Here is an 18,488-nt window from a genome sequence, read left to right on the forward strand (position 1 = left end):
ATTAATGCACGTCCACCTTTTTTTTAAGACAACATGAAATGGCCATGCCCCAGCTAAACTAACAGGCCAGGAATAGTGATGGTCGGTCGTGGTGAGGTCTGGGCCAATGCCAGATACTGTATTCATATATTTCTTGAGGGCCGTGGAAGGGTCACAGAGACTGGTTTCTCTTTATTTCCTCCACTGCATACATATCAAGTTTGTTAGCTGTCTGGATATAATTATTGCAAAAGACATTTACAAATAATAAAGAATCACATACAATGACCTACTGACACTTTAATGAAACATTGTTCCCACTTTAGACCCTGTAGATGCAAGAGGCATAGATAACTGTTAATAAGTGCATGATAAAGGAGTTGTTAAAGTCACACTATGTAGTTGTTGCCACTATGTAGCCACTTTGGACACAAATAACATGGCAGCCAACGTCTTTGCCTTCATTACCCAAGATTCTCTGCGTCCCTCGCGCAAGTGACGTCTTTGACTCTTTTGTCTGAATGGCCGTGGCTTTGCTGGAACTAACGGTGAATGAAGCTTTGGTGAGCTCCATGCCTGTCTGCTCGTGCACTGCGCAATCATTAGTTTTACACAGACACACATGGGTCATTATACATGATAGAAGTTGTTTGTTTCAAGAGAGGAGATGTAATTTTTTAAGTGGGGGGGAACAAACTTAAAGCAACGACCACCCGCGAATCTCTTTCTTGGTGTGACCAGCGTGATTGAGTAGTAGGGGCGGTCCCCTTCCTAAATTCAGGAGGCAGTGCTCGAATTATTAGCAGATCTACAAGCTCACATTGCAGCGCAACGCGTTGTGAACTTGTAGGTCTGCTTTTTTTGCCACGCACACAGTGTGTGAATGACACAGTATGTAAGGGGCGGGCGGTCACCAGGTGAAACAGTATAAAAATAGGAAATCTTCTCTTTGTGTATGACGTTTCTACCTGTGCGATACTACAGCTCGATTGCCCGGATGAAACTCATCCTCTCCCCTACACATAGTAAAACAGTAAAACCCCTAGCAGTCCCTGCTATGTGACATTTATGGGACATAATATGCTTTATAGTTGTTAAAAAGTTGCATAGTGCTGCTTTAACCTTAATAAGGCATTATTCCCAATTTATACCAGTTAGATGCAAAAAAGCATAGTTAACTGTCAATATGGGTATAATAGGCTATGCGGGTTTCCAGAAGCTGGCATTTCCTGTTCTGGTTAATTTTCAATAGTTTCATTCACTTTAGTAGTACCTTCAGGGGCGGCCTTAGTGATCTGGGGGCCCGTTTCAAGAGCTAATATGTGGCCCCCTATGCAAAAAGTTTATTTTATAAAATAATAATAATAATATTCGAAAAAATATATATAATAATAATATTTGAAAAAAAATCTAAAAATGTATTTAGAAAAAAAATAATATATATATATATATTTTTTGTTTTTTTTTTCCCAAGAAAATTCGGGGGCCCCCTGAGGTTCGGGGCCCGTTTCAGTTGAAACGGGTGAAACATAGGAAAGGCCGCCCCTGAGTACCTTGTATGCCGCAATACCTTGATAGTGTCCAACCATTATGTTATATGAATCTATGGATTGCTTAACATATTTGGTGTGTTTTTCTTCTATTTCTCATTTTGTCATTGAGTTTGACTTGTCTTACATGTCTTTGTTTTGTGTTATATTTCATGTAACCATGGGATGACAGAACTTCCACCGACCGAGGTAAGAGTTTATTGTCACAGTGGAACTCTCTAGTCTTGTGTGGTTGGAGAGACACACAGGTGACTCATAGGAATGTTTATATAGGTGAACAGTGTGTTTGTACATATCAGGCAAATTGATTGAAATAACATGACTGTGTTCAACAGGATGCTGATGACGGCTTGACTTCAGAAGAAACGGTTGCTGAAAAAGGTGAGATTTTTCTGTCCTTGTTACAGTTGGATGAATGCATGTCAGTGTATAGCAATGCAACAGTGAATAATAAAATAAATATAACTATAAATATAATTCAGTGGCACAGGAACTATGGGGCTGTAGTGACTGCACACCCCCATCTGGCAGGAGGGCTGAACATAATTTTAGGCCAAAATAAAAACCACGGTGGTGATCACATAGCTACGGAGCCCTCCAGTGGCCATTGAGGGGGAAAATAAATTAATGCGTTCCCTCGCATTACTAATCCGAGGCCACGCATTAGTAATTTGAGGCCTCAAATTAGTAAATTAACTAATTTGTTCCCTCAAATTAGTTAATGTAAGAGGAAACAAATTAGCTTATTCGAGGGAACAAGTTACCTAATTAATTCCCTCAAATTAACTAATTTGAGGCCTCAAATTACTAATGCGTGTGTCGTGTATTGGAGGCATTAAACTGCGTGTTAGCAGGCTGGTAGTTGTAATGAAGAGGAGGAGAAGAAGAGACGTCAGGTTTCCAGGTTCCATGTTCATTTATTCAGCATTCGAGTACAACAGCATCATAACAACATCCAGGGGCAGAGCCCTGTTCCTCAGCCCTTCGGCCCAGGACTGCACTAGTACTGAGCTACATTTCAGTCTCCCTTTTACAACACAATAGCTCCACATTTGAATACAGACTGTTCATGTGGGTGGGGGTCAGTGATCCCCACCTGTTGATGGCTGACCTGATTAGCAGCTGAATGCCAAGAAGCCAGACCTGGCGTCTCCAGGTTAAACAATGGAGATGTCACCCCAGGGCAGAGTCCCTGGATAGCAGATGCTAGCCAGGCTGGATCTGAGTAAACAACACATTCTTATTACTCTTACTTAGTATAATAACTTTAGTATCATTTCTTTATATGTTTTGACTTGCACACTGTTCATATACCACACTATTCCCCCCACGGAAGACTTTAACGTCTTTCGCAACCAGGTATATTGAATAGAACAGTTTGCAAGAAAAAACATAAAAAAATAGCATTCTTCCACTTACACCCCCCAAGACCAATGACTAGAACTCAAGCAGAACAAAAGACATATAAGAGTAAACACAAACAACATCACATCAGACAGAACAACTGTAGATACAGGCATCGAAATTACACAGTAGTCATACAGTGATTCACCTTAAATTTCAAAATAAAAATAGACAAACTGTTTCACAAAATCAAGCAAGAATATCAGTATTTAGTAACGGATCGACTAACATCTGACGCGTGTGTCATGGGTCACATGACTTTCGACTGACACAGAAGGCAAAGACTGGAACTTATTTCCCAATAAAACAAGCTTAAAATATAAAACAACTCAGAAAATCTTATTCGCAGAGAAAATACATCAATAAGGTGCTGACTTATGTCTAAACACCGGTCAAAATGCATTCTCATTCCCAATTCTCATGCGCAGGTCTCTCTGTTAACCTTAAACTCTAGGATAAAATATTACACAGCAAATAAACTTAATAAACGAGCATTTAATTACACATGATAACTACCAACGGAGGTGCCTACATTGATAACAGAAGACAGTGTTTCTTCAATGAAATAATAAAACACAAAGTAAACCCACATTAAATACAAGAGACCAGAGAGTGAAACAACCAAATCCTCACATCACACTTTTACGCACGGCAACAAAAACAACGCTCCGTAGTTTAAACCACTTTATCACCAAAAATACAACCTCTCGTCCCGAATGTTCAGTGTTCCCATCCGATAATGCTGCTGTTGTCGCCTCTAGCTCAATGTCCACGCACCTCAGCAGAGAAGCTAAGCGCAGTTCCAGGTGATATCTTCGTTCCAGCCAAAAGATAGCCGCTGTTCACACACCACCTCCCCCCACGGATAACTTAGACACAGAAAGTTCTCCGCTCCGCTGTCTCCACAGCCAAGCGCTCTGCTCGCAACCACCATGAGAAGAGTAGATGTGTCGTGTAGCCATCTGAGATGTGGTCCCGAGGCCGTCGTAGTCATCACAGCGTCCCCGCTGGAGGCCCTTCATCGTAGGTCGCACTGACGTCTCCATGGCTTGCTCCGCGGTGGTCCTCCCCGTCGTAGGAAGACACCCATGGACCCAATCCTCCTCACAGGCCTGCTCCCGCGGCCACCCCAAAATATACAGGTTCTTCTCTAAAGCGCCGGAAAGGAAAGCAACAATAGCCGCTGGTTCGCCAAATGTCGTGTATTGGAGGCATTAAACTGCGTGTTAGCAGGCTGGTAGTTGTAATGAAGAGGAGGAGAAGAAGAGACGTCAGGTTTCCAGGTTCCATGTTCATTTATTCAGCAACAAACAGCATAACAGAGAACCAGGGAGCCGAAGCTCCCCGACAGCCTCACGTCGTGTGAGACAGTACTAACTAGTCATTTTACAGTCACTCTTTTATACACTTGTAGGTAGCTAACATTAGAATGCATGTGGGGTGGGGGTCAATGAGAGCCCCCACCTGTTGATGGCTGACCTGATTAGCAGCTGAATGCCAAGAAGCCAGACCTGGCGTCTCCAGGTTAAACAATGGAGATGTCACCCCAGGGCAGAGTCCCTGAATAGCAGATGCTAGCCAGGCTGGATCTGAGTAAACAACACATTCTTATATTCTCTTACTTAGTATAATAACTTTAGTATCATTTCTTTATATGTTTTGACTTGCACACTGTTCATATACCACACGTGGCCTCGGATTAGTAATGCGAGGGAACGCATTAGTAATGCGAGGGAACGGATTAGTAATGTGAGGGAACAAATTAGTATTTCGAGGCCACAAGATAGTTAGGATGACTTTACTTTACTTGTACTTAAGTACAGTACTTAAGTACAGCAACAGTAAATGTACTCAGGCCATGTTTAGAGACATTTTTACTTGGATTATGCAACATAATAGCCTGTGTGCATTCATCATATTCTTTATTATGGTGGAGAAATTGATGCTATTCAAGGATTGTTATTATTATAATAATATTATCATTATTCGTTGCGCACTGGTCCAATACAATACAAACCAATGCGCTGTTGCGCATATCTAAACACACCCACAGCCTGGCACACAACATTCTATCTTATAATTCTCCAGGAATGTCTGTGATTATAATTTTCCTATTATCAGCAGATGTGAGAGTGTCAATTCCTTGTGTCAATTGTGTTTATATAAGATGATAGTCTATTCAAAGAAGACAATTTGTGCCGTGCGATGCCATTCGCTCCAAATGACACAGTTTTATTCATCCATTACGCAGGAAATAATTAAAGGGGAAATCCACCCATTTTCAATATTTAACTATGTCATTAATATAGCATAAAGGAGTTGTGTGGAAATAAGAAAAAATTAAAAAAAAAATTAACATTGCAAAAAAATTTAACATTGCAAAAAAATTAACATTGCAAATTACACTGTGATGACTCATCATGGTGTAATTTGCAATGTTAATTTTTTTGCAATGTTAAATTTTTTTGCAAAGTTAATTATTTTTTAAATTTTTTCTTATTTCCACACAACTCCTTTATGCTATATTAATAACATAGTTAAATATTGAAAATGGGTGGATTTCCCCTTTAACTGGTTACAATAATATAAAATTCTCTCAAATCAGTAACAGGTAGGTGATACATATGTCCATCAAATATGGTTTTATTGAAAGGCAATCCAAGGTTAGAGCTTGGAAACCAACCTTCGGGGAATGTCCGACGGCTTGGAGCGCCTCAGTGCGGCGGAAGAGTTCATCTCGGAATTTGTCATTACAATGTTACTGTAATCCACAAAAGTGTGACTGTTAATTCCTTGTGTCAATACATTGTGTTTTTATCACCGGTGCCAGTATTATTATTATTATTATTATTATTATTATTATTGTCAATAGACAGGCTACTTTGCAACGTATAGAGCAACTTAAGTGCTTGCAGAACTTAATAATAAGCACACTTATTATTATTATTATTATTATTATTATTATAGACCTTATTATTGTAATGATAGACCTTATTATTACTGGATTATTTCCATTTTTCTATACTTTTACTACTCCACTACATGTGACAATTATTTGAAAACGTTAGTTATGATGTAGATTTTTATTTAGATTTTTACATCCCCAACCACTTCAGCCCTATTTAAACGTTGGCTAATTGAAAACAGCCAATCTACAAGCACACAATGCTCAATATGACTCATTGTGACCTTGTAGATCTGCTATTTTCAAAAGATTTTTATACATTTTATACATTATGATAACGGTAACATTGCAGTGGTTCGATCTCCCGTTAGTCCTACCACTGTCTGTAGGCCTACCTCATAGCTTCTGACTCACCGAACCCCACAGATGTGTCTGTGCATTATTTCGGGGAGATATCAGAACCATACCCACCAGCAGCTTTTTCAGAGCGCATTTGTCACACGCAGAAAGCAGCCCAATAGACAGTGCTTGGGTGAGCTTTATTTCAACACACCCTAGGCCATAGCACCCCCAATTAATGTAGGCTACAGGCTACATGTAGGCTACAGTATGTTGTGTATTGTATGTTAGCCTACAGCTTGCACTTGAAATCCACTAATGTATTCTGCGCGTCATTACGCGTGCTGGAAACCTCCCGATGTTAATTGTGCCATTTACATAAGGTAAGCAGTGTCATGTCTTCATCAGTCTGTCATATAATAAACCATTACTCGTGTAAATATACAAATCATTATATATATATATATTGTAACTCATACAAGACTATCAGTTCACTGTCTTTGTATGCGCTAAGGTGACAACAATCACCATAAATAATACACTATCAGTCCAGTAATGACAGCCCGAATTTATCTGATCTACAAGCTCACAACGCGGCGATCAGCAACACGTTGTGAGCTTGTAGATCTGTAACACTGATGCCTATATGATTGATGATGATGTCGCATGTCTGGGTTAATAATTATGAGAATAAAAGTATAGCCTATTTTCAGCTCCTTCTGGTCAGTCCATACATTTATTATTCAGAATAATGTTAAGGTGCGTGTGCGTGTGCGTGCGTGCGTGCGTGCGTGTGTGTGTGTGTGTGTGTGTGTGTGTGATGGAAGAAGTACTAAACATATTTACTTCCGTAAAAGTATCAATAACCTATTGTAGAAATACTATGAAGATGAATACTGAAGATCTGCTATTTTCAACGTTTAAATAGGGCTGAAGTGGTTGGGGATGTAATAATAATCTAAATCTACAAAGTAACTAAAGTTTTCAAATAATTGTAGTGGAGTAAAAGTACAATATTTGCCTCTGAGATGTAGTGGAGTAGAAGTAAAAGTATAGAAAAATGGAAATACTCCAGTAATGAGAATAATAAGGTCTATTATTGCAATAATAAGTCTATAATAATACTAATAAGTGTGCTTATCATTAAGTTCTGCAAGCATTTAAGCTGCTCTAACATATACGTTGCAAAGTAGCCTGTCTATTAACAATAATAATAATAATAATACTGGCACCGGTGATAAAAACACAATGTATTGACACAAGGAATTAACAGTCACACTTTTGTGGATTACAGTAAAATTGTAATGACAAATTCCGAGATGAACTCTTCCACCGCACTGAGGCGCTCCAAGCCGTCGGACATTCCCCGAAGGTTTGTTTCCAAGCTCTAACCTTGGATTGCCTTTCAAATAAAAAACATATTTGATGGACATATGTATCACCTACCTGTTACTGATTTGAGAGAATTTTATATTATTGTAATCAGTTCATTATTTCCTGCGTAATGGATGAATAAAACTGAAGTGTGTCATTTGGAGCGAATGGCATCGCGCGGCACAAATTGTCTTCTTTGAATAGACTATCATCTTATATAAACACAATTGACACAAGGAATTGACACGCTCACATCTGCTGATAATAGGAAAATTATAATCACAGACATTCCTGGAGAATTATAAGATAGAATGTTGTGTGCCAGGCTGTGGGTGTGTTTAGAAATGCGCAACAGCGCATTGGTTTGTATTGTATTGGACCAGTGCGTAGCGAATAATGATAATATTATTATAATAATAATCCTTGAATAGCATCAATTTCTCCACCATAATAAAGAATATGATGAATGAACATATACTATTATGTTGCATAATCCAAGTACAAATGTCTCTAAACATGGCCTGAGTACATTTACTCAAGTACTGTACTTAAGTACAAGTAAAGTAAAGTCATCCTAACTATCTTGTGGCCTCAAAATACGAATGTGTTCCCTCGCATTGCTAATGCGTTCCCTCGCATTACTAATCCAAGGCCACGCATTAGTAATTTGAGGCCTCAAATTAGTTAATTTAATTGAATGAATTAGGTAACTTGTTCCCTCGAATAAGGTAATTTGTTCCCTCAAATTAACTAAATTGAGGGAACAAATTAGTTAACTTGTTCCCTCAAATTAGCAAGATACTAATTTGAGGCCTCAAATTACTAATGCGTGTTCACGCATTAGTAATTCGAGAGAACAAATTAGTAATGCGAGGGAACGCATAAAAAAAAATCCCCTCAATGGCCACTGGGGGGCTCCGTAAATAGCCACAGTATGCGAATCTGCTTATCTTCTGCAGCACAGCGCTCTCACATCACATGGAATGCAAAGAAAAATGCTGTGTACTGAGGAAACAGCTAAGAAATGTCACGTGTGTGGGACACCCAGCCCAGCACCCCCTGCTATAAATGACTTCCCACGCATCTGCTTACATATAAACACAAATTTGCAACATTTGGTTTCACAGCCTGTCAAATATGGAAACTTATTACAACAGTTCAATACAACATACAGTAAAGACAATATAGAATCTCCAAATTAGCTACATTCATACGTTCTAACACATCTTTTAATACTGCAATGGCTGAGTGGACAGAATTCCTACTAAAGCAAAAATGTTTCCCATCTCAAAGATGGCATTAATGTGAAGTGACGATTGAGGGGGTGATCAGTGTCATTACTATTGCAAGTGCTAAGCTTCTGATGGTTTTGTCCTTGATGACATTAACTCGTTAACAGGATACAAGAGGAATTCCTTTATATAATGTAGTCCTTCAAAACACCACTCTTCAAAAAGAGAGACGTGATTCAATGTTGAAGATTCAGTTTTATTATTGACTGTGGACACAGAATATATGCACAAGGCACATCAGCGTAGCCTAGTTTCATTGATAAATACGCACACATGTGCTATAGTGTAGCGCAGCGTTGAGCCGTATGTTCCATGGTCCATGGTGCTGATTTCAGCTAATTTGATCCTGTAACTATATTTATATGTTTAAATCCCGTTTGAAAACTCACTTGTACTCCTTCTGAAGTGAAGACTATTCATCATTATTTCATGTTTAAACAATGATTACTAAAACATTTACACAAATGTGGGATCCATCCTGTGACATCAAAAAGTTACAGAAGTAGTGGTATAGAGTATAACAGTAAAAAACAATTTATTAATGTATGTTTATGTAAGACATTTAATTCAAATTGAGTTTTTTGCTAGAATCTACACAGGTGAGAAACCATGACAGTGTCAGGAATGTCAATATATTTTATTTTCATAAAGAGTTATTATTATGTAATATTAGTTTAAATGTCATGTGAGTGTGTGGGCTGTTCCCACAGTTGTATACAATACATGTTATACTTGTACGGTTATACTCTATACCGCTACTTCTGTCACTTTTTTATGTCAAAGGATTGTGACAATTGTGTAAATGTGTCCGCTACTGGTGAAACCTTCCTCATGTCGCCAGTTGAGAAAGACTAGAAAATCGCGAATTAAATTAGATTTTTTTTGTGTGTTTTTCGTTTCTTTTTTCATATTAACACAGTTCGAATGTTGAAGAAGGTTTGTATTCTATCAGAAAGCCGTTTTATAGTCATTAAATGGTTACAATTAGATTGTGAACATGCCTCTGTTTGTAAGAGAGTTTCTGTGTGTATTTTGGGGGTTGAACGTTCATGTCCAGCATTTGCATAGAGGTTTCGATTGGCCTGGCTAGGCATTGTTCTCCAGTTTCACGCACCAGAGTACCACCCATAAGTAGCAGTGTTTCATTAATGTTGCTACAGTATCCTTGTTTATTCATTCATTTTTAAAGTAATGTTACACTGTGCAGAAATCCAAAATAGCAAAGAAAGGCTTGTTTTTGCCGCCGCAACCGTGTGTTTCCACAGCACCACCCACACATCGCCAACTAGTGTTGCTATGTATGCTTATTATAAGCGACCTCGTTTTCTGTAAAGTTGCTTGAAAATATTGGTAGCTGCTTTTTATTTGTTGTGAGCCGCTCGACGTTCGTTTGCAGAAGTATTCCACTGAAGATGTGGACAAAACAACGTGTAGCTACTAGCTAGGCTTGATAGCCTCGTTAGCTCGTAACTGCAACCTGGTGAGTGTTCTGCACTGTGCTGAGGACAAGTAGTGCCCCTAGGGGGCGCTAGTGAGCACATTTCTATATATAGCATTTAGATACTATATATAGATTCCTATAAATAAGTTTTATGACATGCAGCTGTTTGTTTGGGGTGGCGGCTATAAATATCCAGGCTATAAATATCCAATTTAATTCATTCATTCATTAATTCACTCTTAATCCAATTATCGAATTATCTTTTCTCTCTCTCTTTTCTCTGTGTGTGTGTGTGCGTGTGTGTGTGAGCACAAGTGGTGATAGTGTGTGTGAGGGTTAGAAATAGCATTTATGGTTAACAGGTGAAGGGGGTTAGTGCATCTGTTATTTTTCTCTTTTTAGTTCCTCTCCTTCTCTTACACCTCTCTTTTCTCTGTCTCCTGTCAGCTGTCGGCTGTCACCCTTTCTCTCTCTTTCTCCCTCTGTCTGTCACTATTATGTGATCTTCTGCTTCCATGGGATCTGTGAGCGAGGGAACATGGTTTGAGGGTTGTGTGTGTGTGGGTGGGTGGGTGGGTGGGTGGGTGTGTGTGTGTGTGTGTGTGCTTGTGACTCTGTGTGTCTCTTCAGCTCAAGTGGTGATCTCGTGCAGGACTTTATTACTTTATGGTCCACTATCTGTGGCAGTGAGGCTAAAAATATAGATCGGGGGCTTTGTCCTGGGGCTGCACCTGGTTCGCACATACATGTGATCTTCTGCTTCCATGGGATCTGTGAGCCACTGAACCAGCATTTGATGAGACATTTGATGAGATTTGTTATCGTTGGATACGATTTTGTCCACGATTCCATGCTTATTGATGTGGGTTAGGGTTAGGGTTGGTCAAAATAACAATTCTTTAATGAAGTAATGCAGATGTTTAACAATAATTTAACTATTGAGAGTGTAAAATGATTAAAGATCTATCCAGGTGTCCATGAGGGGGAGGGGGTTCCAGGGGGTCCCCAGCTAAATGATGGAGAGTTGGTAACCAAATGGACCCTGGACAACTGGTTGAGAACCACTGACTTTTCAATTTTCAATACTTTTTTACTTACAACATCACTACAGCCCAGGTCATGTGTCACTTTTAAATCATATAAAATGGCTGTAATAGGTACTGCATGCATACGATCTATATACAATAAATATTTATTATGGCTGACTGAGCATCTGACATTCTTGACATAGTTGATATTCCTAATTAAAGCCTTTTATTAATCCGTAATGAATAATTTAGGATTCATTATTTTTTTTTATCAATAATTATTAATAAAAAAATTTTGTGAATCCATAAATCATAATAAAACATTATTAGGGTTAGGGATAGTATTCCATCTCTCTCTCTCTCTCTATCTCTCTCTCTCTCTCTCTCTCTCTCTCTCTCTCTGTATCTGTATCTGCATATTAATCAGATGCATCTCAAGCGGTCATCGGTGGTACTGCAGGTATGCTGCGACCATCGGTTTGTTCGTTTATGGGTGTGGTGTAACAACAGAGGATGGCCAAATTGGTGAAAGGGGAGAGGGGGACTAGTGGTCATCAGTGGTACTGCAGACATACATAGGCCTATCAGAATTTAAATCACTAGGGTGTAAATACAAAATACCTTGTTTACTTCATTTGTCATATTATAGTCTTAATTTTTTTTAAATAACATGGGTACACTATTTTTCATGTTTTTCATAGGGATACAGTGTCTGGTGTTCCTTACACAAGGGCTTTTTCGCACGTGGGTGTTAGAGCATTTGTTTCCTCGGGGCCCCACAGCTGCAAACAGGGGGACACAGTGTATTTGTTTGATCATTATCTGTATGTATGTAACACATTTATTCCTTTAACAAGCTCTGACAGCCTTTGAAACCTAGTTATAAGGGTTCTAATGAAAATGTGGTACAGAGTAAGACACACCTTTTTCAGAAATGATCCGAAAATAGCAAATCTACAAGCTCAGATGAGACAAGGGACTGTAATAAAACTATGAGAGGGGGATTCCCGCTAGCCCCATCCCTCCTCATAGGATACAATAAATCATACCTACTGTACTCCCCATCATTGTTCTCATCCCCTCAAGTGGTTTTCACACCTATATTGATGTGTTTTATCTTGTTATAATTTGTGTCTTATAATATGTCATGCGTCTGTAGAGTTACAGTGTTTGTTAGAGTTTTGTCAGAGTTCAGTAATGTTAGAGTTACAATATTGACCGAGTTACAGTAATGTTAGAGTTAAAGTTATGTTAAAGGTCAGTAATGTTAGAGTTATAATATTGGCAGAGGTACAGTAATGTTAGAGTTAGAGTAATGTCAGAGTTACAGTAATGTCAGAGTTAAAGTCATGTACGAGCTAGAGTAATGTTAGAGTTGCAGTAAAGTTAGAGTTAAAGTTATGTCAGAGTTAAAGTCATGTACGAGCTAGAGTAATGTTAGAGTTACAGTAATGTTAGAGTTAAAGTTATGTTAGAGTTACGATATGTTAGAGTTTTTGGTAGAGTTCAGTAATGGTAGAGTTAGAGTAATGTCAGAGTTACAGTAATGTTAGAGTTAAAGTCATGTAAGATTTAGAGTAATGTTAGAGTTAAAGTTATGGCATAGTTAAAGTAATGTCAGAGTTAAAGTTATGGTATAGTTACAGTAATGTTAGAGTTAAAGTGATGTTAGAGTCACAGTATGTTAGAGTTACAGTATTGTTAGAATTTTTGTCAGAGTTCAGTAATGGTAGAGTTAGAGTAATGTCAGAGTAACAGTGTTTGTTAGTTTTGTCAGAGTTCAGTAATGTTAGAGTTGAAGTTATGCTAGAGTTAAATAATGGTCAAGTTACAGTAATATCAGAGTTACAGTAATGTCAGAGTTACGATAATGTTAGAGTTTTGTTAGAGTTCAGTATTGGTAGAGTTACAATATTGACAGAGTTACAGTAATGTTAGAGTTAAAGTTATGTTAGATGTCAGTAATGTTAGAGTTATAATATTGGCAGAGGTACAGTAATGTTAGAGTTAAAGTTATGTTAGAGTCACGGTAATGGTAGAGTTTTGTTAGAGTTCAGTAATGGTAGAGCTACAGTAATGTCAGAGTTAAAGTCATGTACGAGTTGAAGTAATGTTAGAGTTACAGTAGTGTTAGAGTTACAATAATGGCAGAGTTGAAGTAAAGTTAGAGTTAAAGTTATGTTAGAGTTGAAGTTATGCTAGAGGTCAGTAATGTTAGAGTTACAGTAATGTTAGAGTTAAAGCTATGTTAGAGTTACGATATGTTTTTTGGTAGAGTTCAGTAATGGTAGAGTTAGAGTAATATCAGAGTTACAGTAATTTTAGAGTTAAAGTCATGTAAGATTTAGAGTTAAAGTTATGTTAGAGTTAAAGTTATGGCCTAGTTACAGTAATGTTAGAGTTAAAGTTATTTTATAGTTACAGTAATGTTAGAGTTAAAGTGATGTTATAATTTTTGTCAGAGTTCAGTAATGGTAGAGTTACAGTAATGTCAGAGTTACAGTGTTTGTTAGTTTTGTCAGAGTTGAAGTTAAGCTAGAGTTAAAATAATGGCCAAGTTGCAGTAATATCAGAGTTACAGTAATGTCAGAGTTACGATAATGTTAGAGATATGTTAGAGTTTTGTTAGAGTTCAGTAATGGTAGAGTTATAGTAATGTCAGAGTTGAAGCAATGTTAGAGTTAAAGTCATGTAAGAGTTAGAGTAATGTGAGTGTTACAGTAGTGTTAGAGTTACAATATTGGCAGAGTTAAAGTTATGTTAGAGTTGAAGTTATGTTAGAAGGTTGTTAGAGGTCAGTGATTTTAGAGGTGAAGTAATGTTAGAGTTAAAGTTATGCTATAGTTAAAATAATGGCCAAGTTACAGTAATGTCAGAGTTACAGTAATGTTAGAGATATGTTAGAGTTTTTGTTAGAGTTCAGTAATGGTAGAGTTACAGTAATGTCAGAGTTACGATAATGTTAGAGATATGTTAGAGTTTTGTTAGAGTTCAGTAATGGTAGAGCTACAGTAATGTCAGAGTTACAGTAATGGTAGAGTTACAGTAATGTAAGAGTTAGAGTAATGTTAGAGTTACATAAATGTTAGAGTTACAATATTGGCAGAGGTACAGTAATGTTAGCGTTTAAGTCATGTAAGAGTTACGATATTGTCAGAGGTACAGTAGTGTTAGAGTTACAATATTTCAGAGGTACAGTAATGTTAGAGTTAAAGTTATGTTAGAGTCCCAGTAAATTTAGAGTTTTGTTAGAGGTCAGTAATGTTAGAGTTACAATATCGGTAGAGTTAAAGTAATGTTGGAGTTAAAGTTATGTTGGAGTCAGAGTCATGTAAGAGTTAGAGTAATGTTAGAGTTAAAGTTATGTTAGAGGACAGTAATGTTAGAGTTACAATATTGACCGAGTTACAGTAATGTTAGAGTTAAAGTTATGCTAGAGTCAAAGTAATGTTATAGGTTTGTTAGAGTTCAGTAATGGTAGAGTTACAGTATTGTCAGAGTTACAGTAATGTTAGAGTTAAAGTCATGTAAGAGTTAGAGTCATGTAAGAGTTAGAGTAATGTTAAAGTTCTAGCATAGTTAGAGTAATGTTAGAGTTAAAGTTACGGCAGAGTTACAGTAATGTTAGAGTTAAAGTTATGGCAGAGTTACAGTAATGTTAGAGTTAAAGTGATGTTAGAGTTGAAGTTATGCTAGAGTTAAAATAATGGCCAAGTTACAGTAATGTCAGAGTTACGATAATGTTAAAGATATGTTAGAGTTTTGTTAGAGTTCATTAATGGTAGAGTTACAGTAATGTCAGAGTTACAATAATGGTAGAGTTAAAGTCATGTAAGAGTTAGAGTAATGTTAGAGTTACAGTAATGTTAAAGTTAAAGTTATGGCATAGTTACAGTAATGTTAGAGTTAAAGTTATGGCAGAGTTACAGTAATGTTAGAGTTAAAGTGATGTTAGAGTCACAGTATGTTAGAGTTACAGTATTGTTAGAATCTTTGTCAGAGTCCAGTAATGTTAGAGTTACAGTAATGTCAGAGTTACAGTGTTTGTTAGAGTTTTGTCAGAGTTCAGTAATGGTAGAGTTACAGTAATGTCAGAGTTACAGTAATGGTAGAGTTAAAGTCTTAAGTTGAAGTTATGTTAGAGGGTAGTAATGTTAAAGTTTTTGTTAGAGTTCAGTAATAGTAGAGTTATAGTAATGTCAGGGTTTCAGCAATGTTAGAGTTAAAGTCATGTAAGAGTTAGAGTCATGTAAGAGTTAGAGTAATGTTAGAGTTACAGTAGTGTTAGAGTTTTGTTAGAGGCTAGTCATTTTAGAGTTGAAGTAATGTTAGAGTTGAAGTTATGCTTCAAGTAAAAATAATGGCCAAGTTACAGTAATGTCAGAGTTACAGTAATGTTAGAGATATGTTTGTAGAGTTCAGTAATGGTAGAGCTACAGTAATGTCAGAGTTAAAGTCATGTACGAGTTGAAGTAATGTTAGAGTTACAGTAGTGTTAGAGTTAAAATATCGGCAGAGTTTCAGTAATGTTAGAGTTAAAGTTGTCAGAGTCACAGTAATTTTAGAGTTACAGTATTGTTAGAATTTTTGTCAGAGTTCAGTAATGTTAGAGTTACAATATTGGCCAAGGTACAGTAATAAAATAAAAAGATAAAAGTTAAAGTAAAAAGAGTTAAGGTTATGTTAGAGACACAGTAATATTAGAGTTTTGTTAGAGTTCAGTAGTGGTAGTGTTACAGTAATATCAGAGTTACAGTAATGTTAGAGTTAAAGTTTTAAGTTGAAGTTATGTTATAGATGCACAGAGAGAAGAAATATATACTATGTGATACTGCAAGCAACACAAAAAACAGTATCACGTGGTATATATTTCTTCTCTCTGTGCATTACAGAAACATAAGTTACATTACTTTAACTTACTTACTGAACTCTGACAAAACTCTGACAAAAACTCTAACATTGGTGTAGCTCTGACATTACTATAACTCTACCATTACTGTCTCTAACATAACTTTAACTCTTTTTTCTTTAACTTTTATCTTTTTATTTTATTACTGTAACTTGGCCAATATTGTAACTCTAATATTACTGAACTCTGACAAAAATTCTAACAATACTGTAACTCTAACATTATTGTGACTCTGACAACTTTAACTCTAACATTACTGAAACTCTGCCGATATGTTAACTCTAACATTACCGACCTCTAGCATAACTTCAACTCTAAAATAACTTTAACTCTAACATTACTGTAACTATGTCATTATTGTAACTTTAACATTACTGTAACTCTGCCAAAATTGTAACTCTAACATTACTGAACTCTGACAAAACTCTAAAATTTCTGTAACTCTGCCGATATTGTAACTCTAACATTACTGACCTCTAGCATAAATTCAACTCTAACATAACTTGAACTCTAACATTACTGCAACTCTGCCATTATTGTATATCTAACACAACTGTAACTCTAACATGACTCTAAATCTTACAAGACTTTTACTCCAACATTACTGTAACTCTGACATACTGTAACTCCACCATTACTGAACTCTAACAAACCTATAACATTACTTTGACTCTAACATATCTTTAACTCTAACATTACTGTACCTCTGCCAATATTGTAACTCTAACATTACTGTCCTCTAACATAACTTTAACTCTAACATTACTCTAACTCTTACATGACTTTAACTCTAATATTACTGTAACTCTGACATAACTTTAACTCCACCATTACTGTAACTCGGTCAATATTGTAACTCTAAACATTACTGAACTCTGACAAAACTCTAACAATACTCTAACTCTAACATTACTGTAATTTGCCCATTATTTTTAACTCTAGCATAACTTCAACTCTAACATTACTTCAAATCTAACATTACTGACCTCTAGCATAACTTCAACTCTAACATAACTTTAACTCTAACATTACTGTAACTGCCTATATTGTAACTCTAGCACTACTGTAACTCTAACATTACTCTAACTCTTACATTACTGTAACTCTACCTTTACAAAACATTAGCATATCTCTAACATTATAGTAACTCTAAAATAACTTTAACTCTAACATTACTGTACCTCTGCCAATATTGTAACTCTAACATTACTGCCCTCTAACATAACTTTAACTCTAACATTACTGTAACTCTGCCAATATTGTAACTCTAACATTACATTACATTACATTACATTCATTTAGCAGACGCTTTTATCCAAAGCGACTTACAATAAGTGCATTCAACATTACTCTAACTCTAAAATAACTTTAACTCTAACATTACTGTAACTCTGCCATTATTGTAACTCTAACATATCTTTAACTCTAACATTACTGTACCTCTGCCAATATTGTAACTCTAACATTACTGTCCTCTAACATAACTTTAACTCTAACATTACTCTAACTCTTACATGACTTTAACTCTAATATTACTGTAACTCTGACATAACTTTAACTCCACCATTACTGTAACTCGGTCAATATTGTAACTCTAAACATTACTGAACTCTGACAAAACTCTAACAATACTCTAACTCTAACATTACTGTAATTTGCCCATTATTTTAACTCTAGCATAACTTCAACTCTAACATTACTTCAAATCTAACATTACTGACCTCTAGCATAACTTCAACTCTAACATAACTTTAACTCTAACATTACTGTAACTGCCTATATTGTAACTCTAGCACTACTGTAACTCTAACATTACTCTAACTCTTACATTACTGTAACTCTACCTTTACAAAACATTAGCATATCTCTAACATTATAGTAACTCTAAAATAACTTTAACTCTAACATTACTGTACCTCTGCCAATATTGTAACTCTAACATTACTGCCCTCTAACATAACTTTAACTCTAACATTACTGTAACTCTGCCAATATTGTAACTCTAACATTACATTACATTACATTACATTCATTTAGCAGACGCTTTTATCCAAAGCGACTTACAATAAGTGCATTCAACATTACTCTAACTCTAAAATAACTTTAACTCTAACATTACTGTAACTCTGCCATTATTGTAACTCTAACACTACTGTAACTCTAACATTACTTTAACTTTAACATTACTGTCCTCTAACATTACTCTAACTCTTACATGACTTTAACTCTACCATTATTGTAACTCTAACAAAACTCAAACATATCTC

At 36.4% G+C, this 18,488-nt stretch overlaps 1 protein-coding gene across 1 annotated transcript in view; it reads left to right on the top strand.

Annotated features, from left to right (window-relative positions):
* The window catches only part of LOC308081385 (uncharacterized protein), a gene marked incomplete at its 5' end in the record, with an annotated part of 143,138 nt that overhangs the window by 80,840 nt on the left and 43,810 nt on the right, over window positions 1-18,488 (top strand). The window contains 2 exons of the mRNA XM_080457759.1: window positions 1,702-1,718; window positions 1,865-1,910. Of these exons, the coding sequence (XP_080313885.1) occupies window positions 1,702-1,718; window positions 1,865-1,910 (63 nt within the window). The remainder of the gene's footprint in view (window positions 1-1,701; window positions 1,719-1,864; window positions 1,911-18,488) is intronic.

This window comes from Gymnoscopelus braueri, assembly GCF_963280865.1.
Source record: "Gymnoscopelus braueri genome assembly, contig: SCAFFOLD_43, whole genome shotgun sequence".
Lineage (NCBI taxonomy): Eukaryota > Metazoa > Chordata > Actinopteri > Myctophiformes > Myctophidae > Gymnoscopelus > Gymnoscopelus braueri.